Source organism: Panthera pardus, unplaced genomic scaffold (assembly GCF_024362965.1).
Source record: "Panthera pardus isolate Hobbes unplaced genomic scaffold, ASM2436296v1 HiC_scaffold_22, whole genome shotgun sequence".
Classification (NCBI taxonomy): Eukaryota; Metazoa; Chordata; class Mammalia; order Carnivora; family Felidae; genus Panthera; species Panthera pardus.
This window is the reverse complement of record NW_026526788.1, coordinates 44,360,187-44,385,246: the sequence shown is the minus strand read 5'-3', so window position 1 is coordinate 44,385,246 and position 25,060 is coordinate 44,360,187. Positions and strand designations below refer to the sequence as shown.

Below are 25,060 nucleotides of genomic sequence, written 5' to 3'. Positions count from 1 at the left end.
TTGAGCGCTGACTCTGTGGCACTACCTAAGAGGAAATGTGCATTTATTGACGTATTTAGTTCTTACAACAATCCTAAGAAGTAGAATTAGAGTACCCATTTTCAATAAGGAAACTGAGGCACAGAGAGGTGAAGTAGGTTGTTCAAGGCCAGTACAGTAGACCCAGTATATGAGCCCGCGTTGCCTAGTTCCAGATTAGCAGTCAGAGCAGTGGGACTACAAGGAAATGCTTTAAATTTAAATTTTTACATTTCTGAATTAAAAAAAAAATTTTTTTATGTTTATTTATTTTTGACAGAGAGAGAAAGACAGAGCATGAGCGGGGGAGGGGCAGAGAGAGAGGAGACACAGAAACTGAAACAGGCTCCAGGCTCTGAGCTGTCAGCACAGAGCCCGACGTGGGGCTCGAACTCACAGACTGCGAGATCATGACCTGAGCTGAAGTCAGACGCTCAACTGACTGAGCCACCCAGGCACCCCCTGAATTTTTTTTTAATCTTTCAGTTTATTTATTTATTTTGAAAGAGAGACAGCACAAGTTGGGGAGGGGCAGAGAGCAAGAGGGAGAGAGAGAGAATCCCAAGCAGGCTCCGCAAGGTCAGCACAAAGCCTGATGCGAGGCTTGAACTCAAGAATCATGAGATCGTGACCTGAGCCGAAGTTGGATACTTAACCGACAGAGCCACCCACATGGCCCACTTCTCTGAATTTTCTAATTCTTCTCTAGTGAGCAAGTGTACTTTGTTTCTTTCTTTTTCCTTTTTCTGTGTTACTTTATTTTTAAATAAAAGTGTATTTATCACATATATAATCTTACCTCCCAAACACACACATACTATAAACATACTATGTTCCAACAAGCATCACCTATGGTCCATGAAATGACTTGTTTTCCTTTTAGTGTAGTAGATGCCCACCAAAGCCCTGAGCAGCACAGGCCTGTCTGTGGAAAGACCCAGAAGCAACCCTAAAGGAAAGCTGGGTCAAAACTAGCACTGTCAGCCAGCTTGCAACATGCCCTATAAACCTACTGACAACAAGACCAACAATTCCCAGAACCCGGCCTTAGCCCAAGGGGGAGGTCCTGGCACCAGGCACTGCGCTGGGAGCTTCAGTCACTTACCTCATGGAATTCTCCCGACTCCCCAGGGATGTGGGTGTCACACAGGTATGGAAGCTAAAGCTCAAAGGGGGTCAGACTAGGTGGCAAGCCAGAGGCACCCGAGGCTGCTCCGCAGCCTTCTTCCTATACCTGCCCTCCCTCCCCCTGTCACCCCCCCACCAAGGCTCAGAGAGTGGGCGAGCCTCCCCACTGCCCTTCTAGCACCCCAGCTCACGGCCAAGGCTGGACCATACCTGATGACGTTGTTGCAGTGGCCACAGAGCGGAGTCCGGCTGCTGGCTGGGAAGCGTTCAGCCCGCTGAACGATGCCCCTGGCCAGGGGGGACACCTGGGGCCCTGCTGGGGTATAGGCAGGGGCCCCTCGGGGCAGGGTCTGCTTGCTGATGGAGGTGGTGCTCCTGCCAGGGGCAAACTTCTGAGAGAAGCTGTCGTCTGTCACCCACGGTGGGCGGCTGCCAGACTCCGCAGGGCCCCCGCTGTAGGTCACTGAGGATGCAGGGTTATAGCTTGGGGCTGGCGAGGGGGTATAGGTTGGTGCCGGGGAAGGGGAGTAGGTGGGGGCAGGCGAGGGGGTGTAGGCAGGGGTAGGTGAGGGGGTGTAGGGAGCTGGACTGTAATTGGCCCCTGGGGATGGGCTGTAGGTAGATGCAGGCGCTGCAAGGCAAAAATAGCCAAAGAAAAATGTATCAGGAATTCATTTCCCCCAACTTCCCCCGCCCCCACCGCCAGAAAACTGTAAAAGGTGGCTTAATATCAGAGCAATACAATTCCAATTCCTATGGCAGACACGTTCCTGAACTTCTTGATGCCCCAGATTTGATTTTGCAGCAGGGAGCCAAGGGAGATAGAGAACAGCCAGCGCAGAGCCCTCGGGAGCTGGGACAGGGCTGGGAAAGGGACATAGCTATAAATATCTGCAGCTGTGTGGGGTGGGGCTCGGCCAGGCCTTGGCTGCCAGAGGCCTGCAGAAGACAGGGAATGGGGGGCAGGGGGTGCCAGGCAAGCCTCATATTTGGGTCCTCTGGGCCGGGAAGAGGGTGGGAGCGGGTCGGCTTGGCCTTGCCTGGAAGATGCTTTTGGTTGCACTCTGACCAGCGATTTGACATCTGACATGCCTCAAATGTGTTTGCTGAACCTGGACCTAGTCCAGCCTTGGGGACAGAGCCGATGACAGGGCAGTTGGGTTTTCAGGTTCAGGTTTCATGTTCAGCTGCAATTGTTTTCTTGAAAAAGAGTTTGGCTTGATTTGTACTGGGGGGACATTTCACCTTGCTTTGATTGGGGTGGGGGTTGGGGGTCTTAAGAGAACCGCACAGAGGAAGCCTGGGCAGAGATGTTGGGGGGACAGCTCACCCGAGTCTGTGGCTGCCTCTGGGACACCCATGCTCTCCCACATCACTTTAGTGGAAACCGAGAATGTCTGAGTGGCTGTGCAGAAATTACCATGGAAGTCAGAGTGCAGGTCGAGAATGTACTGCCTCAGTTCTGGAACCCCCTCTTCCTGCTCCCTGAGAGTTGAACACGCTTTTGGGGTGACAACGCCAAAGAGCACTGCAGCTGCTTACCAGAGGCCCTCTGAGGCCTGAGCCCTCAAAACCCAGATCTCTCAGGTTTGCTGCCTCTGCTGTGGAGCCTGCACACATATTCCAGCCAGCTTCCTCTTCCAGCCAGGGAGGGTTCAGAAGCCTCACCTCAGCTCACAGTCTGAGCCTCTGGAAAGAGGCCTCATTCCTCCTATCCTGGGAAACATGTTGGGGCAGCCTCCCTCCATTCCTGAGCCTGCCTAGGTGGATGCACTATAGTGAGGGGTGCTGAGGCAGCCCCCATCAGTCGCTAGCCTGGAAAGGAAGGTCTTGCTCAGGGCTAAAGTTCCCCACCTGGCCTCTGATCTCTCCCACCTGGTTCTTCTGGACCACCCTGGGGGCCTGCTGCTCCAACTCTACCTTCTGCTCCCAGATTACTGGCCCTTCAGAGCAGGCTAACATGGGAACCCCTGTGCTGTGGGTGGGTAGGGATCAGGCCTATGTTATTGAAAGGTAAAGGGGTAAAATCGTCCACAGCCCTGCCCTGGAACCATCCCGGGAGTGATGCTGGCTTCTAAAGGTAAAATTCTCTCCATGAGGAATCAATCTTCTTCCCACTTATTAAGGGAATAGGCTTGGCGCATAACAAGTCACCTAGGTTAGTTCCCTTGACAGTTGAGGTCACTGAGGCTCAGACAGAGCCAGTAAGTGGCAGAGTGAGTCTCCAAAACCATTCTACTACCCCAAGCTGCCTCTGGAAAGAATAGGAGTCTGATTTCCAGAAAATCTCGGTGTACCGTGTCATTGAGGAGGAACTATCCACCTGGAGGAGGTCCCATGCTCTGACATGTAGCACAACCATCAAAAGCCCTAGGTTCAGGTCCCAACACTACTGCATCCTGGCTGTGTGTCCTTGGGCAAGTTCCTTAACGTCTCTGGGCCTGAATTTTCTTTTTTTTTTTTTAAATTTTTTTAATGTTTATTTTTATTTTTGACAGAGAGAGAGACAGAGCATGAGCAGGGGAGGGGCAGAGAGAGAGGGAGACACAGAATCCAAAGCAGGCTCCAGGCTCCGAGCCGTCAGCACAGAGTCCGAGGCGGGGCTCGAACTCACAGACCGCGAGATTGTGACCTGAGCCGAAGTTGGACGCTCAACTGACTGAACCACCCAGGCGCCCCCTGAATTTTCTTTTTTTAAAATGGCATTAATAATTCTTAGTACCTTACAGGAGGATTAAAGAAGACAAGAAATATAAAGTGCTTAGCCTAGTGCCGGGCACAGTGTATGCATCCTTTCACATTAGTGAGGGTGGTGAGGATGATGCTTCCTGGGTCTCAGCGTGTGGATGAACTGCCTGATGGTCACCTAGGGGAACCTGTCCAGGGAGACCACAGGATGCTGGGAGTGGGGGTGGGAGATGTGACACCCTGTAATCAGATAACCTGGGACTGAGTCTACTCACCTGTGGTGGAATGTATGATGTTCCTACCTGCCTCAAAGGGAGTGGTGAGGACCTACTGGAACAACATTTGTGAAGCCAAATTTGAAATGCTGTCATCCTCTCTAACAACCTTGCATAAAAGCCAAGTGCTCAGAGCAAGAGGGTCTCAAAGTGCTGGGGGCAGGGGTGATGAGGGGAACACCACCAGGGAGGGGGTGTGGGGAGAGGTGATCTAGAAGAACTTCAGAGCAGAGTCATTCCTCTCTAGTATATATAATGGGGTTCTGTGCAAGATTTTGTCCCCACTCCTCTCTCTCTCTTTTTTGTAAAGTGTGGGATCTCTGCTAAAAGGATTAAAAACAAAGCCCTAATCCTGTGCCACTGCACAGCCCTATGTGGCTAGTAATCACTTGAAATGAGGCTAGTCCAAATTGAGAAGTGCCAAGAACATAAAATACACACCAGATTTCAGGGCTTAGTACAAGTGAAGGATATAAAGTATCTCAATAATTTTATATTGAGTATATATTGAAATGATGCTTTGAATATACTGAGTTATATAAAATATGTTAAAACTGATTTCACCTGCTTCCTTTTCCTTTATTAGAAATGTGGCTAACAAGAAGATTTATTTTCATTGGGCAGTGCTGCCCTCAACAGAACAGCGGCTACCAAGTACTGACTGCTTCCACATGCCAGGCCCTTTACCTGCCCTACTGCATGTAATACTGCAATCCAAGGAGACAGATATTTTCTAGTCCATTTTACAGATGGGGAATGAAGCTTGGTGAGCCTAAGTGATTACGGCAAAGTTAGGGAGCTAGTGAACTACCTATCTCAAACTGGAGCTTGGGCAGTTGGACTCAACTCCAGATTCCCTGCTTAAACCACCCCCTGGGCAGCAAAACAGGCTTTAGCACGCCGCTTCCAAATCGGGCCCTTGCCCACTTTTCCTGCTTCCCTCCGCCTGCCAGACGTTCTCCCCCCCCTCCCCCCCCCCCCCCCCCCCCCACTCCGGAAGGCCTCCCAGACTCCCAGATCCAGCCTCCTTTTCTAAGCCCCCAAGAAAGTCTCCTCAGGTCAGAGGCACGCCAGAGTCTGGACCCCGGTGGGCCGCTCCCTTGCTCAGATATACGCCCACCCCCGAGCTAGGGACCTTCCCTTCCCCCCCAGGCTCGGGCCGGCAGCTTCCCTTCCACATCGCGTCCCCCCATTCCAGTGGGGTGAGGGTGAGAGCGCGAGCAGCAGCTGCTTCACAGTCCCCTTCCCTCTGCGCCCTTCCTCCTGGCTGGTCGCGTCACCCCAGACGTGCCAGGAGAGAGACTTGATATCCCATCTCCGAGCCCGGGGCTGTTGCTATTTCTGCTTGACGGAATTAAGCCCGTCTAAATTAGAAGGTGATATTTCACCTCTAATTGGCAAGTTCAAAAGGCCCCTATCGCACTCGGCGGCCTCGGGAATGTGTAATTAAACAAGGTGATTTCTGACTCATTCCAGGTCGGGCCTGGCTCCCCGCGAGCGCCGGCCCCCGCCCGGCCCTCAGGCCGACATGGCCTCCCCCGGCCCGCGCGGGGCCCCTCCGCCCACGGTGAGGCCCGCCTGGCAGCCTCCTCGGCCCCAGGTGCTCCTGGGGAGCGGCCGCCCAGCCCCGGCGCCAGCGATAAGACCCGGGCTGCGAACGCCACCCTCGGCCCGGAGGAGCCCCGCGAGGAGCTGCGGGCCGGACCGAGGTCGGCGAAGGACGGGAGCGGCTCGGGCCCGCTCTCCCCGGGCCTCCTGCCAGCAGCCCTGCCTCCCCCTTCCCTGCGGGCAGGCATGAGTTAACGTCTGCACCGCCTGGGAACGCCGCGGAGGGAGGCCCGCCGCCCCGGGGCTCCGGCCCGTCTCGTCCGCCTGGGCCCCAGCCCTGGAGCGAAGAGAGGGGCGCCGGGCGCGCCCAGGCAGCGCGCGCCCCCGGAGCCCTGCCGCCCCCTGGCGGGCCTGCGGAGGAGAGCCGGCAGCCGGGGCGGGGGCGCCAAAGCCCGGGGTCCGCCCCGGAAGGTGCTCGGGAGGACCCGCCTGGGAAGGGATCCCGGACTGGGCCGGGACGGAAATGCGCTTCTTGCGCCGGGACAGAGCCGCACCTCCACCCGCCGCGGCTTAACCCAAACAACTCTCCACCCTCCCTCCGGTGGTCCCCGTCCCCGCAGGGCACCGCGTCCTCCAGCTCCCTCGGAGATTTTTCATCATTGCAACCAGCTCCGAGTTGCTCTCTAACCCTGTGGATTTTTAATCTCAGAACTGTGTGTCCCTGCCTCTGAAAGGACAGGGAAGGGCACCTCCTGTGGGTCAAGTACCCTTCATTTCTTCCCCAGAACAGGAGGTCTACATAGTTTCGCGGTCGTTTTCAGAGCGGGAAACCCAGGCTGCGGAGATGAAGCGCTTTGACTTCAGAGCAGCCCCCCCACCCCACCCCCCGCACAGGAACTGCCTGATGCCCAAGCTGCTTCTACCACCGCCGCCGTCAGACTGCTTTCTAACCGGAAGGCTGATGAGGGCTCCTCGGCCCCCTGCGCATCAAGTCAAGCTCCCCAAAGCAAGGCCCTTTCTGTTCACTCTCTGTCTTACCTCCCCAGCTCTCCGGCTTCATTGAGGATCCTCTCTGGAGTCTCTCATTTTCCTTAACAGGATATGCTCCTGAGTCCAGACTTTGCTGTTCCTCTACCTCATGACTGCTGGACCAACTCCCTGTCTCTTGCAGGACACACGGGAGCCCCCTCCCTGTTCCTTAGAGTTAGCTACCTGCTTCCCTAACAGGTCATTGGCTTCCTCACTCCATCGCTTTTACCATATGTGAAGATGGTTGTGTGTGTAACGATTTGGGAGCAGGGCAGAGAACAGTTTGTATACTACTGCAAGTGGAAAATGTCATTGTTGCTGTATTCAAGATGGCTGTACAGAGAAATATGTTGGAAGTACAATGCTTTAAATGAGAAGCGTGTGCCCACCTAAAACCCTATCTCACCCACCCATGGAACCTGCACCAGGGTACCACTCTGGGAACCCTTGTGATCCATTACCCCCGTGTGTTCAACCACCAGAGTGCACAGTTCACAGCCTCTCCCTCTCCATTTCTCACCCCCAACTGGAGTTCCTCACCAGTGTTCATTCATTCATTCATTTATTCCTTCATTCACTACCTTTGCTGAGCACCTCCTCTGTGTCGGGCCTGAGTCAGGTGCTGGGGATACAGTGAAGAAAATCTGCCACCCGCCCTGCCCTCCTGGAGTTCAGAGTCAGAATCCAGCGGGAAGGATGGTGATGTCAGCCCTGGATGGCTGTAGTTGCCCAGAGCCCTCCTGTGGGCACATCCTATAGACCAGGCACATAGGACCCTCCCCCAACCTGGGAAATTAGCTAAGGAGCCCTCAGGTTCACTCAGCAGGGGCAGGCAGGGGAAACTGAGGTGCAAGCCAGACTGAGAATTGTCCTCGGGCTCTGGGGAGCAGGCCAAACTTTGCTGAGGAAAGAGGGAAGTGGGATTGAGTCCTCATCCCTGTGAAGGGGCCCTGAGCAGTGATGAGAATGGGGACCAGAGCAATGGAACAGATAGTCAAGGGAGCTCAGCCACCAGGAGACCATTTTGTTGCTTATTACGTGTGCTCTCTGAGCCTCCATTGTCCTGCCTCAGCTGAGGAACCCAAAGACCAGACAGAATGAACAGCCTGCCCGGGGTCACTGGCCAAAGCCCATGGCATTTTCGTTATAGCTGCCTGTCTTCCAGCTTGAGCTAGACCCAGACTCTTGGGGAAACAAACTCCTTCCCTCTAAACCCTCTCATCCTTTACCTTGAGCCTGGAAATCCCCAGCCAGGAACCTTATCTGCCTAAGAGCCGGGAGGCTCCACCCCTGGCTGGTACCGCTCACCTGTCTCCCCAGGGCCAGAGGCAGGCTCCACAGGATGCTGGCCCACATTTGGGGGAAGAAGGGCTGAGCCTCATTAGCAGGACCTCACTGGCCACCATCCTTCTTGGGATGTGGCCTAGAAGCCACGTCCAGCCTAACAGCTTCCCCTCCAATCTGCCTCTCACCTGGCTGGTAGACAGAAGGCCGGATGCTGGCGGTGGTGACAACTCGGGGCTTGGGCGCAGGGGCAGCTGGGGCCTCACTGTATGAATGAGTGGCAGGTGCTGGAGAGGTCGCCTTGGCGGGACTGTAGGCAGAGGCCTGGGGCCTGGAACCAAGGGGGAGGAGTTAGCAGTAGAAGGACAGCCCCACCCAGGCCCTGAGGCCTGCAACCATGGCAGCCTGGTCTTCAGGAGCCTCTGTGAGGAGGAAACCTGACAGAAATGCTGGGGATTTGCCAGAGGCTGTGAAGGAAAGACTGTGGGGGTCTTAGAGGGGAGGAAGCTGCTCCTTGGGGGCTGAGTCTTCGTGAGTCTGGTTAGAGCCATATGGCCCATTGCTGGTGTCACCACCTTAGGAAAGAGGGAGGAAAACCACCAGCCAGACAGGAAAACAGACAGGAAACCCCTCACTTCCTGTGGAGAGACTACCAGGGTGAGGCTGGGGTTGGAGGGGCAGACGCAGGAGAGAGGAGACAGATGGAGGAGGTCAGAACTACCCCTCTCCCTCAACCTTCTGACCTCCTGGGGCACTTCACAGCCTCAGACCACTGGCCTCTTCATTCCCCTTTCTGCTGGTGCTGGAAGGAGCCGCCAAATCTCAGGTTTCTGGATAAGAGTGCTCCAGAGAGGTCTCATGGGAAGCCAGGAGACCAGCCCCCCAGTATGTGCACGCATGCACACGCACACACACACACACACACAGGCTTCTCCTCTGCACAGCATTCCTGTTGCCCTCTCCCCACTGAGTAAGCTGCCAAGAGGTCTTAAAGCCTTTTCCCACTTGTGACCCAGGGACCATGGGACCAAAGTGATAAAGTGAAAGTGTCCCAGTTCGTTGCCCTCAGGAAATGCCGTACTTGGCCTTTTCCCTTGGAGAACTAAAGGCTCCAAGAACTGGAGTTAAGGGGCATGTTTGACTTTGTCTTATTCAGTGTTTCCCGATTTTGTTGTCAGTGAACAACTCCCCACCTTTTTTCATTTAAAGCTAAAGAACACCTTATTGAATACACCTTTGGTTTCTCCCTGCATCATTCAGATCCCGTTGGGGACCACATGTCCACACCCAGGGCAAATGGGTCATTGATGGGGATGCTAGAGAAGTGAGCCCCTGATAATATACCATCCTCCCCCAGTCCAAGGCTTCCTGCCTTCTTTCCAACTGTTCCCCACGGGCCCAAGTGCTGGGAAGAGTCATAGGATAAGGAAGTAATTTCTTCTCCAGAGCTCTGGGAGGGGGTGGCCTGGAGCTAAGGACCCACTGCCAAGCTCCTTAGTGGATTCAGAAGGGTGTGTAGTGCTGCTCAGACAGTATGGAGGTAGAATGAGCCTCAGACAGCCAGTATCCCAGACCTAGGGGGTGTGCAGACTTACCAGGCCAAGTTATCATGTTTCTGGTTGGGTGAAGCCATTGTCTCCCCTCCCTGGGCCTGTCTGCTTCTCTGATAAACCACAGTGGAGCAGGGGCCTCAATGGAGGAGAAAGAGGCAGTGTCGAAGGGGTGCCCAGCTTCCACTGCAGTGGGAGAAGGCTGAGGGTCAGTGGGGCTCAGCCAGACTCTCCCACCAGTGGAAGAAGATTTCCCAGCAGCCCAGGAGCTACAGGTCCTGTGTCCAGGGTTGGTGTTAGGGGAGGAATCAGAGGCTTATGACATCTAGCAAGGACTCTGAGGCCATTCCAAGAAAGGCTAAGGTGTCCATTTGCCCCCCACTGGCTTCCTCTAGCTCCATCCCAGCCTTGTGTAAGACAGGGAGGTAGCTGGTGTGATCCCTGGGTTCCTTCTGCTCCAGCCTGATGCTGGGAGCCCTCCAAGTATCTCTCCAACTTCCACCCAGGCCTCATCTCCCTTTGCAAGGCCGAGGAAGGAAGGGTTTGCCCTGTTGAGGGAGTCCTGAGGGCCCCAGGCCACTGAGGACACCGAGGCCTGAAGCATAGTGCTGGAGCTTGTCCTTGAGCAGGGCCCCAGCATCTAGAGCTTCTCCATCCAACTGGGGAGGCATCTTCCCACTTAACAACAGGGACGCTTCTTACCCTCTTCAAAGTTTCTTCTTGGTGCCCTTAGCTGAAGAGGTCCTGGTGTGTAGAGGGGGAGCAACTTGCTAAGTGACCCCAGGAAGCTGGAATAAAACAACCCCCGGAGGCCCAGACTGGGCTTACCCTTGAGGCTTGAGCTGGGCTGGGCAAAGGCTGGGCTTGACACCACCTAGGTCCTTGTGAAGCCTGGGGGTAGGGGTGCAGCACACAGGTCTGCAGGCTACTGTGCCCACCCTTTATCCTGTCTCAGGCTGTGCCAGGGACTTATGAACCCTGATCCAGAGAAGCATGTCCTTTCCAGCAAAACCCTGGGAGGGGAGCATGGGAAACTGAGAAAGCTGGCTGTGACCTCAAACATCAACTTGACAGCTCCATGAAGCCCAGAAAGAGCTGGGCCCGTCCAGCTATTACACTGCCTGGCCATTCCAGAATGACTCATCCAGCCTACCCCCTGCACCTCCCCACACCTCCCTGCATCCTTTGCAAACTGCAACCCTCACCCACCCACTCCCACCATCTCCAGCCCTGCCTTTGCTGGGTATCCAGGAGGTCAGGTTGAAATGCAGTAACTCAATACTCGAGAGAATTTTATGTGCTAAGTGATTTATGTACACTTTTTCTGTCCCAACCCTAAAAAAATAGATGTTGCATTAAATATCTTAGCAGATGAGAAACCTAGCTTCAGAGAAATTAAGTCACTTTCTGTAGATTACAGACAGTAAGCGGTGGAGCAGAGAGTTACATCCCATGACATCGGGTGCCTCTGGAGTTAGCCTGCTCTCCATCAAGAGAAGAGAGGGTAAAGGAAGAGGGCAAGTTAGTGCTAAATATCTGCCCAAATCTGATCTACCTTACCTACCAAGGTCAATGCTACATCTGCTCCCTCCTCCAGAGAGCCTTTCTTGACTTCCCCGGACCACAAGGACAATTTTCATTCTCCCCCTTATTCTAGTTCCCGGAACAATGACTGTGCACGAAGTCTCTCTTTGTTATCTAATTGCATGCGTGCGTGCATGCATGTGTGTGTGTGTGTGTGTGTGTGTGTGTGTGTGTGTGTGAGAGAGAGAGAGGAGAGAGAGAGAGAGAGACAGAGAGACAGAGAGAGGCACTAGGGGGCCAGGCAGCGCATCCAGTCTCTGTGCTGCACTGCACACAGTGTGCTCCCCTGCGGTGACTCCCAGTCTCCCCTTCACTCTCAGCACCAGACAGTGCTAGGTTTGGCTTTCCAAGGACCCTGGGGTCCTAACCACCTTTCACGGACTTTTCTGAGGGCTGGATACAGTTGCCAACAGGTGGACCCTGGTTGAGGACTTTCCTGCCTCCCTTCCCTGAGGTCAGGGTCGGCACCTGTGGGCCCATTACCTTGGACTGTCCGCAGGGCTTGAGGCAGGGGCTACAGCAGAGGCGGTGGCAGCATGGGCAGTGGCTGCGGTCAAGGGTGGCGAGGCCGCACTGGGAGGGGCAGCAGCAGGCAGCTGGGCAGAAGCGGGCAGCAGCGGGGTGGTGGCCTGGCTGGTGCACACTGGAGCATGCTCAATAGGGGTGCTGATGAGGCGGGACCGAAAAAGACAACAGGTCAAGGGGGTCCTCTGTATGGGGATGGTGGCTGCAGCAGAGGCAGGCTGGGTGGAAATCACCATCCATTCTGTAAAACGAGCATGGTCTTCCGGTAGGTGTGTTTCCAGCCTCAGGGAAAGAGCCTCCCAGGACCCCAAGAGGGAAGGGCTCAGAGCTCTTGGAGGGCCACAAGAACATCAAAAATATTCTCAAGCCTGGTGAGTTTCCACACACACCACCATTTTTGTGGACTTCCTAATTTTGCTTTCTCTGTGTATATTATAAAAACACAATGTGGTGGAAAAGTAGATTGAAGTATCAGCCAAATTTCCTCCCCCATCCTGTTTTGCTTTTTCTTTTGCCCTTCCCCATTTAGTTAGAAGCATGCATTGCATTTGAGAAGGAATGATACAAGGCACAAAACAGAGGTAAGATATTTGCACATCAAGGGCCTAGTCTGTGGAGGACCCAGGGCACTGAAAGCATTTGGAAGAGGGATGAAAGCTACCTGCCAGGAAGATCAAGGTCATCTGAACCAGAAAGGAGGCAATGTGGAACGAGGGATTCAAGAATAGAGGTAGCTGTGCCCCTGTTCTGGATAAATCCTGGGGAAGTAGCAGGACCCCAGGGGCCCTCATGCCCATGGTGAAGGGGCAGGCCGACCCAAGACAAGCCAAAGATCCCCACGCCATCATCGAGGGCTTCCCATACCCCAGAGTGACATGGACATGGTCCTGAGTACCTGCACATCCTAGAAGCCTTGTAACTGGGAACAAGAGAGGTCACAGCTCTTCCAGTGTAGACCAGCGTATCCTCACGGGTTGGGAATATCCCAGCAGATGGCAGCACAGGCAGACCACGACCAAGGACCAAATGCCCACGTGCCCAACCCCCCCCCCCCCCCCCCCACGCCTTGACATCCTGTAAACGCTTCATCCCCAGAAACATTCCAGGCAAAAAAGAGCATCAGAGCCTGGGGTGATGGGATTAGATCTCTGCCATCTGCAAAGCAAGGCAGAGACTAAAATTTAAATTATAGGCAAGCAAAGAAATGCACATTCTTTGCTCATTGGGGTCTTTGGACTAAGATTTGTACTTGCTACAACAGCGGCAGGATATGCAGCGCCTGCGAGTGGAAATGACCTTGCCCGTCCTCTGTAATTCATTTATTGAACTCATACTACGTGCCAGGTATATGTCTTTAATTCCTCACAACAACCCTCTGATCATCGACTCTGCTTAATAGACGAGAGAATGGAGACTGAGAGAAATCAATCGCTCAACCTCCTGGAACTTATTGGCAGTGACAGAAGGATCTGAGTGAGGTGCCTTTGGATTTGAAGCCTTACCGGGTACTTCAAGTGGCCCCTGATGGAGGAAGAAAGACACTTCTCCTTGTGACTAGTCAAGTAGAATCTTTCCCCAACAAAACACACTCTTATTTGAAAAGAATTCAAATACTAATCTTCCCTCTGTGAGTGTTTACTGTATGCCAGGCCTTGTGCCAAACAACTGTACAAGCATCACTCCATTTGATCCTTTCAACCTCGCTGAGCGTTTGGTATCATGATCCTCATTTTACCGATGAAGAACCTGAGGTCCAGAGAGATTGAATCTCTGCTGAACATCACACAGCTGCCAAGGGGCAGAGAAGGGTGTGAGCCCTAATCACTACAAGGCTACTCAGTCTTCAGTATGAAGATGAATCGCCTGGGAATCTTGTTAAAATGCAGCTTCTAGTTCAGTAGGTCTGGGGCAGGCTGGGAGTCTACATGTCTAACAAGTTCCCAGGTGATGCTGCTGCTGCTGGTCGCCAGACCACACTTTGAGTAGCAAGGTGCTGCGGAGGTCTGTCCCAGGTAGCCATGCAAGTGGGCCATGAGCGGTTTACCAAAGCATTGCCAAAGTTCTCTCTTCCATCCAGCGAGGCGCGGGGGCAGAGAAGGGCATGAAACAGTGTGAAAGGGTTGGGGAAGAGAACCAGAGGCACGGCGAGGCTTTAGGTTGACTGTCCCATGAAAGGGAGTGCCATTCTTCTCCATTGACTGTGTGGGAAGCATTCAGGTTAGACAGAGCATTGGCCATGTCCTGTCCAGCACTTTCGCAGCTCAGTGGTTCTGACAGAAAGCCTCAGGAAGCCCAGCTCTCAGGCCTGCGGCAATGCCATGAGACCACTCACCCACCCTCCGTGAAAGAAGCTGATTTCCGGAAGCCATTGCCTGGGAAGGCTCCGGCCGACACAGGACACCTGGTCTCCTTTATTGGTTCTCCCTGACCCTGTTGCATGCTTCTAGTGGGCTTCTGGGAACTGAGGACACCACTCAGGACAAGAGTGATGAAAGTATCTGGGCTAGAGACAATAAATACTCTGCAGGACAAATAGAAAGTCGGCTTTGCCTGTCTCTTTTGCTCCAATTCTCTGTCAGATTAGCTTACCTGGTGCTCTCCCCAGGCATAGCTCCAAATGAACACTGAATTCTGAGTTGGGGGGGGGGGCTGTGGGCCCTAGGAAAATTCATGATCTAGCATCCTATTTAGGGCCACTGTTGACAGACACTAAGCAGCCAGGGCCTAGGGGAAGTAGGAATGGCACTGAGGGAATCCTGAGGATCTCGGGTTCTTGTCCAGGTCAGCTCTGGCCTGAAGTTCCACAGGCCCCCCAAAACCCCAAGGAGAGTAGGGAACTTACTTGGCCCTGGCTGCGGCCCCAAAGAGAGTGCCCATGAGATCACTGCAGCCTGGTCTAGGATTCGACAGCTGCTTCCTGACTCGATCATAATCCACTTTAAATAGCAAAGCAAAACCAAAGCCAACAACACGTACTCAAATGCTCACAGCTGCATGGGAAGTGTATGGCCAGAGGGAAAACACACCCTGGCTACAGACCCCCATCAGCCCACATCTTCCCTCAATCTGGTCGGCATCAAGGAGAGCGTGCCAACCCCGTGCCCCTGCTCTGTTGTGATGGCTCTTGATGGAGAGAATGGCAGGACTTGGTTGATGTTCTTATTGATGGTGACGATATGTATGGCAAGGATGAGGATGGTCTTGGTGATGGTGCCAGGTCTTGGGTTTTTACAGTCATGGGCTCTGGTTGGAACTGTGGGTGATGGCGGAGGTGTGATTGATCGTGCTGGGGGGTGGTTGCCATTATTTAGGTGAGGATGCTATTTGTATTAGTTAAGAAAATGGGATATGAACACCTCTGGTGATTGCATGATGGGCAGAACACCAGTCAGGGGGCTGGTCTTGAAATGACTCACGCTGCCACCTATCTAGCTGGCATTCCATCTTGCAACCTAATGGCTAGTGCTCAGGGAAGCCCTGCCCATATCACTCTGCAGTGAGGCCACTGCACCGCACAACTCCAGGGGCCCTGTTGTCATTGGAGTCTATGCTAACGACACCCCTCGAGAACAGTGTATGGCGATCCCCACAGATGGTAGTGTGAATGGGACCTTGCAGCCTTTGCTAGTTCCACGTTGCCTTCAGAATACAAAGTCCCCAAGGCTGGCATCCCAGCTCTGGACCACAAACCATAACATCCTCTGCATTCCTTCCATTCCAGCCAAAATGATTAAGTTGGGGTTCTGGGACACCCCTTCTTCTCCTCAGCACCCTTCCTCTCTGCTTAGAGCACCTGTCCAGCCTTCTCTACCTGCCCTTGTCCTAATCCTAACTGCTCATGAAGCTCAAACACGCAAATGCCTTCTTCCAGGAAGCTTTCTCTGACCCTCCACTTGGTCGGAGGGTGGGGGGTGCTCCTTATCTCTGGACCTCACATGACCAACCTTGCATCATGATTAGCCACTGCCCACATTGGTCCTTTCTGATTCCTTTGGCACCCACAGCAGTCAGGCATGGTGCCTTGACTAATGCCCACAGACGCTGAATGCCAGATGAGGAAATCTCTCCTATTTACTCTAGAGGGCTTTACGTAGACCCCTGGCCTGGGGCCACCCAATGTGCTTGTGCAGGGGCCTGGGGTCATTGGGAAGACACCAGGCAGGCTAGAAAACAAATAAGGACCTTCTAGGGCTTCAAGAGGGCTTCAATGGGCAGGGGCTGAAGACAGGGGTCTGTGAGGCTACCAGCTCTGACTAGTTGGCCCAGGTCCTCCACCAGCCTCAGGATACCCACTGCCTGGGACTTCTCTCTGTCTAGCAGCTCATGGCCACACAACCTACCCTTGGGCCTTAGAAGTCCTTAGTAAAAGGTCAGCTAAATATGGGTGTGCTACAGGATGCCTAGATGTAAGCAGAAGTCCACAACAACCCTCCCCTGTTGATCCCCCAGCCAGCCTGCCCTGCCTGGTCCTGGCCTTGGCCCTGGACTCAGACTGCTAGAGACAGGAAGAGATGGGAGGCCAAAGTGGAACAGGCTGGTGGGGGATTTGGGGGAGCATCTCAGTGTGGTTGACAGGATAGAGCTCTCTCCCTGGTCATCTCTTCCAGGTGGGATTGCCAAGTCCCTAGAGGCAGAAAGAAAGCCTGTGCCCAGGAAGTGGGAGACGGAGCAGGTCTCTGGCCCAATCTAGCAATGGGGGGTGGGGTGGGGGTGGGCGTGGTTTGAGGGATGGACCTTGGCATCTGCCTTTACTTACTAAGTGCTGCTGGTCTCACACTTTCAGCCTGTGGTTCCCTCAATCAGAGGATAGGCCGATGGGTAGACAGGTGGGTGGGGGGGACATGAGCCTGTCAGCTGGGCCCTTCCTGAATGGTCAGGACTAGAACAAGGCCACAGGTGGCTGGGGCTGACAGCAAGACCATGACAGGTCTTCCACACGCACCTGCCACCTGGGCAAGGCTCTGCCAAACACATCTTCCACCTCCTCTCCTCTCAGCCATGGCCTTGGCCCACCGAGGACTCCCAGCAATCCCCTTGTGAACTGCTCTTTAGTCCAGGCAAGTCCCTTTTCTCACTTCCTGGACCAGGGCTGAGCATGACAGCGCCTTCCTGGGAGAGGGGCTTGCAGCATGCTAGGGATGGGGATGATTTCTGATCAGTAAGGAGGGCTGGCTCAGCCTGCTGGTAGTGGCTGGGTGTGGGGGGGGGGGGAGGCAGGGGGCATTCCAGAATGCCCCCACCCCTACTGCCCTGTGGGAGGCTATGGACTCCCACCCACCATTCGGCCCACCTGAGCTCCACAGCCTGGGTGGGGCCCTCAAGTCAGGAGATGCACAGCAGGCAGAACTGCGCCGGGGTTCCAGCCCCAGTGGGCACTGCCCCTGCCCCTGCCCCTTTCCTGGTGGTGCCTGTCCTCTCCCCATCTTGGAATGTCCCTCTCGAGTGGTACGCACACAGGCACAGCATGACGGGGGCTGGTTTGATTCATTTTCAATCCTCTTTATTTCAGAACAAGCATGCTTATATGTACAGGAGAGAGAACTAGGGATCCAGCACATACAGCACAGAGAGGAGAGCACACGCCCAATCTCACCACGGCCAGGAGGGGCCTCTGCCTCATCTACCCTGGGGTTTCCACTTACTCTGCACAGAGCCCTGCTCCAGGCTGCCCAGGTTCCAGAGAGCAGCGAGGGAGCGAGTGGGGCCAGGGGTTGGCCTCTTCCCGGGACCCTGATCTATAGGTGGCTTGTTCCAGGACAGCACTAGGCCAGGCTGCCTCTCCTAGCAGCTGAAGGGGATGGGAAATCAACCAGTGGCATGTTCTGTTTCCCTTGGTTCTGGGGCGTGATGCCAGCAAACCCTGCCACGTCCTCTCTGATCTATGGCTAAGGCCCTGGGCAGGGGAGCAGAGGCTGGGGCCACGTGGGGTTGGGGAGGATTGCACTCGGCGGGTGGCCAGGAGGGGGTGCAGTGCTGTGTGGGGCTGGGCCTCGGCCATCAGCTCTGGGGGAGCAGAGAGCAGAACTGCCACAGTTGGCTGTCAAAGGTGCCCCCCAGCACCCCTATACATTCTCAAGCATCACCATGGGGCTCACATGCCAGATCTGTGTGTGGGGGGTGGAAGGTGGGGGTCCAGCCTGAGAGGAGTGGGGGGATTCCAGATAGCCTCTTAGCTTTTAACATTAAGGATTTGGGCCGAAAGGCCATGGTGCCAGTTGCGCAATTTGGCAAAACGTGGGCTGTTACGTTCCGTTTCAAACCTTTCCCTGTGGCACAGAGAGAGAGACAGAGACAGAGACAGAAAGAAGAGAGGAAGAGAGAAAGGGGTTAGGGGATGTGTCCCATTCCCCTGTCTGACAGCTCGGGCAGGGGGCACGGGGCGGGCAGGAATTTGGTTTGGAGAGGCTTTGCCACCCATGGAATACTTTCCAGATAGTCAGGACTGGTTTGGGGCAACACCAGAGTCCTAAGGGCCAGGACTGAGGGACTGAAGTCCCTGAGCTAAGTGAGTAGGAAGCTATAGAGAAGGGGCCTGGCTAGTGGGCCTGAGGACAGGCTGGGCAAAGGCGGGGGGGTGGTCACTGGTTCTCCCTGGCCCGTGTGGTTAGGGCTGGGCAGGGCTGCTTTGGCTGTAGGCTCTCAGGACTGAACCAAATAGGCAGGTGGGCCTAGCATGGTCTCTGTCCCCAAGCTGGGCATCAAGAAAGAGGAACGCCTGTTCCCATGATGAGGTTTGGTGAGCAGACCGTTCACCTCCCTATGCTTCCCTGGCCTTTGCCAAGCCTTCTCTGCCCCCAGAGAGAAGCCTTCAGATACACCAATTGCCCCCATCTGCCCAGGCCTGAGCACGGCCAGGCAGGAACATGTGTGCACACACATACTCACGAGACCACTGGCACGCAGACAGAGGACCAGGACTTGCCAACACTTCCCATCAATAGGGCTTCTGGGGCCCACCCCACAGTCTGCTAAGTCGAGGGCATAGGACGAAATGGGCAAAGAGCAGCCAGAAACATAGGAATGGAGGAGAGGGCATGCCTGGGCCAGGCCAGTGCCACAGACGCCAGAATCCTACATCTTCCAGGCCGGAGGGGCCGCTAACATTCTCCAGACCAGAGGTGCAAATTGGTGGCTCAGGGGCCGCATCTAGCCACAAACGCAGTGTTTAGCCCAGATAGTATTTAAAACTCCTTTTAAAAATTAATTGCTACATCCAGACCATGGAATACCACTCAGTAATAAAAAGAAATGAATGAACTATGGTACACGTGACAGCTTGGATGAATCCCCAGGGAACTGGCCTGACTAAAGAAAGCCAATCCCACAAGGTCACAGGCTGTACAATTCCATATATATAACATTCTTGAAATGATAAAACTATAGAAATGGAGGACAGATAACAGATTAGTGGTCGCCACAGGTTAAGGAGAGGGTGCCCACGGTAGGGAGGTGGGTGTCGCTGTAAATGGGCAACAGGGGGAGATCCTTGGGGCGATGGAAATAGTCTGTGTTTGGCTATACCAGTGTCAACAGCCTGGTTGTGATATTTTACTATAGTTTTGCAAAATGTTACCATTGGGGGATAAAGGGAACATAGGATCTCTCTATATCATTTCTCACAACTACGTGCCCAAATCTGCAATTATCTAAAAATAAGTAGCTCAAGAAGTGAATTGCCAGCATATAAAAGCCAGGAAGACCCAGTTTAGGTCTCTAAAAACAGAGATGGGGCAATGCTGGTCTTACGTTTCCCCAGTAGCTCTGCATCCCCACATACACACCTTGCCCCCTTCCCACGTCTACATTACGAGGTAGACTCCCTCGCTACACCTCAAGTCCTGATATTGTGTCTCTGTAGAAGATTCTGTTAGACAAAACGGGCCCACTGCTAACATAGTTGAAAACCACTGTTTGGGACCAAACTTTCCTGATACCAAAGAAGAAACCAAGGCCCAGAGACATCATGCGAATGGCCTCAAACCGCACAGAAACTCAGCCGCAGAACTATGATCCACCTGCCGGGCATCTTCTGCTGCCTGCCTCTCTGAGGCTGGGGAGGGAGGGAGGGAAGGAAGAGAGCAGAAGCGGGGGCCCTGCCGATAGCACTACGCGTGGCAACAATCCACCATCCCATAGAGACCACCCAGGACACGGGTGTGACCAGTTTGCCCAGCCAGGCCCACAGCCTTTGTCATCAGTGCTCAGTGACGGGCTCAGAGACAGTCCTGGAGAGTCAGTGGACCCTAGTGAGCCTGCTCTGCTTGCAGCTGTTTGTAAATTCACAGCCTGCCAAAGAGAGGAGCAGGGAGAGGAAGGAAGAGATGGGGCAGAGAGGGAAGGGAGCTGGCAGAAGAGAATGGACGTGAAGAACTGGGACACCCCACAAGGGCTTCTCAGGGACACCCCAGGGGGGTCCTGGGTTCTCCAGGTGTGGTTTTCAAACTTGCTAGACAGGACACCCGGAATGAAAAATCCACAAAACTCAGGTAACTTTTGTTATCCTCACGAAGTTTCCATTGGAGGGAGGGCTCTGGGCTGTGCTGGCACCGGGAGACTCAGCCACAGGAGCTGGGACTGAGCTGGCTGTGCACAGGGAGGAAAGAGGACACTGAGGTGCCCAGGGAGGCCACAGGGACTACAGGGAGGAGCCAGTGAGCAGTGAGTCCCTGAGCTCTGTAGGAAGTAGGGGAGGGAGAAGAAAATGAACCACAGAAGGGTACACGATGGAGAAAGGACTTGGGAAGTTTTTACGCTGTTGGTGGAGGAGTGTGCAAGACAACCCTCGCCTTCAGCTCCTCTGTGAACTTGTCTCTCAGATCAACTGTGTTCCTTGACATCTGGGGTCTCAGAGAGGCACAGAGTTCCTTGCACAGGTGAACAGTGGGTAAATGCAGAAACTGCTCTTACAGGCAGTTGAGCACAAGGTGGGGGCCAGAGGATGTCTGGGTTTCACACCGGATTCCTCTGGGATGGTTACACCCAAGCAGCGGGAACCCCATGCCTCAAAGATTCAAGCTCTGCTTAGGACAAAGTGAGGCTTGCCCCCACTCCCATCCTCGTCAGGGCTGCCCAACGTGGAGCCGAACATCCGACCCCTGGAGTGCCTTCTCCAAGTCAGGGGGAAGCTTCTGTGACCTCTCTCAGATTAGAGGCTCGGCTTTTGGATGGAGGCACTGTTCACGCTACTTCAGATGGAGGCCAGGAACCACAGTATTACCTGCACCCGTGCAGGAGCCGGCAGGGGGCTGCAGTCTAAGCCTGCCTGAAGAGTTTGCTGACATGCTGGGGTCTTTCCTGAGAGGGAAGCCAAGTCCACAGCAGGTGCCTGGGCTATTTAGGGACCTGGCCTGCCTCACCTGTAAGGATAGGGTCCTTGGAGATTAGGCTCTGCCTTGGGCTGGCCAGCACGTGGGCACTGGAACCTCAGAGAGAAGCTACCTGCTACCAGGTACTGGAGACACCCTGAGTGTCAGGAGCCAGGACCCCAAGAAGAGGTCAGGGCTCTGAGCTGCTCTGGGACTCTACAGCGTTCAGGGTTGGGGGCGGGGAGGCCTGGGAGGTGGAGCAGAGACAGGTGAGGGGAGAGTTTGCAGGGTCCTCGGACACACAGACTGCCACCTGCCCCCGAGGCCACCAGTGCCGCCACCTGGTACAGAACACCTGACACCATGGCATTCCCGCCTATCTCCCCACCACACGGCGACAGGAAGAAGAAAGCACCTTTGCACACGTACAAGCCTATAGAGGCTATCTGTCACCTTGGACAGGTTGCCAGGCCCCAGGGTTGGCAAACTCAGGTTCTGTGGGAGTCAGCTACATGGCAGCGGTGTGCAGTGAAGCCCACCCTGGGGAGGCAGCCTTCCTAAGAGACCTTAGGATTCCTTCTTGTCAGTGCTGCTAAATTGGGAGAAAGAGGAGGCCAGCTGCCCTCAGCCAACAAGATGGGTCAGCAGGGTCTCGGAGTGCAGCTTCCGACTTGGCAGTGGGGAAGGCTGGGATTGGGGCTTAGCCGCCTGGGGAGCAAGGACCCTGACCAGCTTGGACCCAGGGTGAGAACAAGCATGATCCCTTCTTCTCAGTGGGCCACTTGGGCAGCCCGGGGCCCGTGCTGTGACCAGTGGCCCCAGTCACTACTTCAGACTTTAATCACAAGCAGAATTGAACCACTGTGCCCACTACAAGCCTCACTCTCAGGTCCTCAGGCTGCTTGGAATTCAAATGAAAATGTCCACCCCCTCCTACGGCCGTGGGGGGAATGGGCTTTTGGGGGAAGGCTTTGAGGACAACTTTCCAGAAATTACAGTCAGGAAAAGGGAGAGGAGCAGAAGGCTTATGCCTTTCCAGTCCTGGGTTGTTGGGTGTCCCCAAAGCCTTCACCGCAGGGCCAGAGATCCCAGGGCAGAGGGCTGACAGCGATTCAGCCTGTGGGAGGAAGGGGAGCTGCTTTGAGCTGGGGGGTAGAATTGGGAGGGGTAGAATTGAGGGAGAAAGCAGGATGGAGCCTCTTGTTAGGCCCTCTTTCCAGATTTCCCTACAGAAACACCTGCAGTAGCTGAGGGAGAGGCTCTAAAACCTGCAGCAGAGTTCTCAAGACCCCAAGGTCCTATGCCTTCTGCTGGGGGCTGAGCCATGCTCCTGTGGGGTTAGGCCGTGGGGTGAAAGACGAGCCTGCCCTCATATCCACAGGACTGGGCAGAACAGTACCAAGGAGATGCTTCTAAAAGGAGGGAATGGCCCATGAGGACTGGAGACTGCCTTTAATACTGTCTTTTGTGTTCTCACTCAATAACTTTGCAGAGACTGAAAATACTCCAGGGGAAACACAAAAGACAGAAGTTCCACCTTCTAAATGGTGTCTGGTTAATGAGGTGTGAGCTCAGAGTGGTTGGTCACCAGAAGTGCTCCAGAGGAGACAGTCAGGGCCTGAAAAGCAGGGCTCTGTCTCATGGGAAGGAGAGAAAACACCCTGCTGGCTTCCTGATGGAAGGAACCTAGGGATGCTTAAGCTGTTTGCTGGGGGTGAGGGGTGGGGGGCTGTAAGACCCCTCTATCAGTGAGCTGCATTGCTCCCTGGGTGTATATGGGTGGCTTCAAGGAGGAAGGTGGAAAAAACAGAAACAGCACGCGGGAGCCACAGAGCACAGGAGCAGGACCGCTGAGGGCTCAGTCACACTTAAAATAGCTAGATACTAACTTTTGAGCTAAATCACACACCATCTCAGTTCAGGCTCTGTGTAGACACGTTGCAGGCATTGGAGGGTTAAGAACCGTTACTGGAACTGCATGCCATCGTTAGCAGGCCTAGGGGACCACACTTTAGGCTGGGGTGCCCCAGCCAAAAAGTGGAAGCAGCTTAGATTGGCAAAAACATAGGTTCAAAAATGAAATCTACATCAACTCTGAGCTGACCCCAGAGCTCCACTCTCCACACGATCCTGTGATCACTACATGCTGATTAGCAAGTATAGAAAGCTTGGCCCCAGGTAAAAGAGCACCTCTGAGCCCCAGTCCCGTGCGGAGAGGCCGCCCATGGACGCACTGGCCCAAAGCAGACTCTCCCAAGAAGAGCATGCACAACATTTGCCGCCGGAAGTGGAAACACAATCCTCAGGGGCTCCATGCCTCACCATGGAAGGCCCCAGCAGGTTCCAGTGGGTTCCAGGGCAGCGTGCCCCCCTCATGCCCAGGCTCATGAGCACCTGGCAGGATGCAGGTGGTAGGTTAGCAGTTGTGGTCCCAGGCCTGCCACTGGTGGGAGACCAGACCCTGAGCCGCTTCGCCTTGCAGAAGCCTCTTCTCACGCCCAGGCTTGTCCTTCCTAGCAGAGCTATTGTGCTTTGAGCGATTTATGGAACTACTACATTAGCATAGGTCTGGACAGGTGGATCCCGAGGTCAGATGCCCATGCCCAGCACAGCCCTCCCCGTGCCTGCTTTCCAGTGCCTAGCCTCCAGACTCACAGGGGACAGACCCTGAGATGAGTGGGGAAGGCAAGGCAGCTGGCCCGGTGCCCTCACAGGGAGAGATGCCCTCATTCTCAACAGCCCAGCAAAGGCCAAAGCAGCCCTGCCTCTGCCCAGGGACAGAGCCAGGAGAGCCCAGAATCCTTACTCCTGCAGCCTGGGCCCAGGGGTTAGAGACAGCTCCAGGCACCTACCTCAGTGACCTGGGACGAAGGCCCCAAGCCAGCATCTGCTGGGGCCCTTTAGGGGCCAGGAGCTTCCAAATACATGAACTTGAAAGGTTCCTTCCATGATTCATGTGACCTAGGGGCTGCCTGGGGAGGGATTGGGTTAGGAGGGACAAGGCCACTGAGCCTGAGTCCAGGCACTTACCTTGACCTTCGCAAAGCTTCTTCATCAGGATCTTGCACTGTGGGTAGAAAATTGCTGATCAGGAGGAATCATAGGAAACATAGGAAGAAAACCCTCCAGAGCTATGGACATTGAGTCCCCTCCAATAACAGAACAATTTACTGCCCCCAGCCTGAAAATGGTGGCAGGGAAATGCTGTGTGCTGGGCAGAGGGCAGGGGGAGAAGGGGGACACAGAGGAAAGGGTACAGTTGGGAGGGAGACCTCTGAGGTCCTCTTATCCCAGCTCTGGGCCATCATTTTGCCCACAAGCCACCTGGCACACGTATGGCCTAATGTTGGAGTCAGGGAGCTGGGCAGAAGGCCGGTGTCACTCAGTAACCTGCCCCGAGGGGCCCAGAGGGGCTCAGCACATCGCTAGCTCTCTGTGGAAAGCAGCTCATCTTCAAGGGTCAGGGGGCTTGACTCCCTGGCTTCTGTGGGCCTTAGGACTGTGGGACAGGTCCCTCAGGGCCCCTCAGCATCTCTCGTGCTCCACCCCCGGCCTCACTTACTGTATTCCGTCCCAGTCATCTGGGCCAGGATGCGGAAGGAGCGAGACTGCAGGTTGGAGGAGCGGCGGGCCCACTCATCAGCCTCATCTTCTGGCTTGTTCTGGTTCTTAATCACCGCCTGGTACACGGGAGAGGCGCTGTCCACCGTAAGGTCTTTAATAGGAAGGCTCCTGCAAGGCAGAAAGAGGCCATGAGTGAGGGCTAGGCTGGAACCCTGCTCCTGTCCTCCCACTACCCCCATGGCTCATCTGCTCGCACCCCCACACCCAGCACACCGGTTGGTGGCCCCTACTTGCCTCAACCCCCCTCCCCCATGCCCTTTACCCACTGCCATCTGAAAGCCTGAGACAAGGGCTTGGCCTGGGTCCTCAGTGCTCAGGGTGGCCAAAGCGAGACAGTGATTCCTCTGAGATCCCTCTTGGCAAACCTCTGCCCCACCCCGGGCTAACCCCAGGCACAGGCCTGAAGACCCATCCACATCCCAGGCCCCACCCCCTTGGGATCTCCTTTAAGGAAAGAGGAGGCAGAATAGGTTTTTTGAAATAATTTCAAAAAATTTTTGAA

General features: G+C 54.7%; 1 protein-coding gene across 10 annotated transcripts in view; it reads right to left on the bottom strand.

The window, feature by feature from the left end:
- The window catches only part of LDB3 (LIM domain binding 3), a 63,636-nt gene that overhangs the window by 14,785 nt on the left and 23,791 nt on the right, over positions 1-25,060 (bottom strand). For 4 of the 10 annotated variants that reach the window (XM_019444819.2, XM_053909661.1, XM_019444817.2 and 1 more), the window contains 4 exons: positions 24,497-24,666; positions 23,965-24,001; positions 8,159-8,301; positions 1,357-1,777 (listed from right to left, as the gene is read on the bottom strand). In XM_019444819.2, the coding sequence (XP_019300364.2) occupies positions 1,357-1,777; positions 8,159-8,301; positions 23,965-24,001; positions 24,497-24,666 (771 nt within the window). Of the gene's footprint in view, positions 1-1,356; positions 1,778-8,158; positions 8,302-11,587; positions 11,771-17,107; positions 17,896-23,964; positions 24,002-24,496; positions 24,667-25,060 lie in introns of those variants that run through there. The other 6 variants (XM_019444813.2, XM_019444814.2, XM_019444815.2 and 3 more) reach the window with 2 other exon arrangements.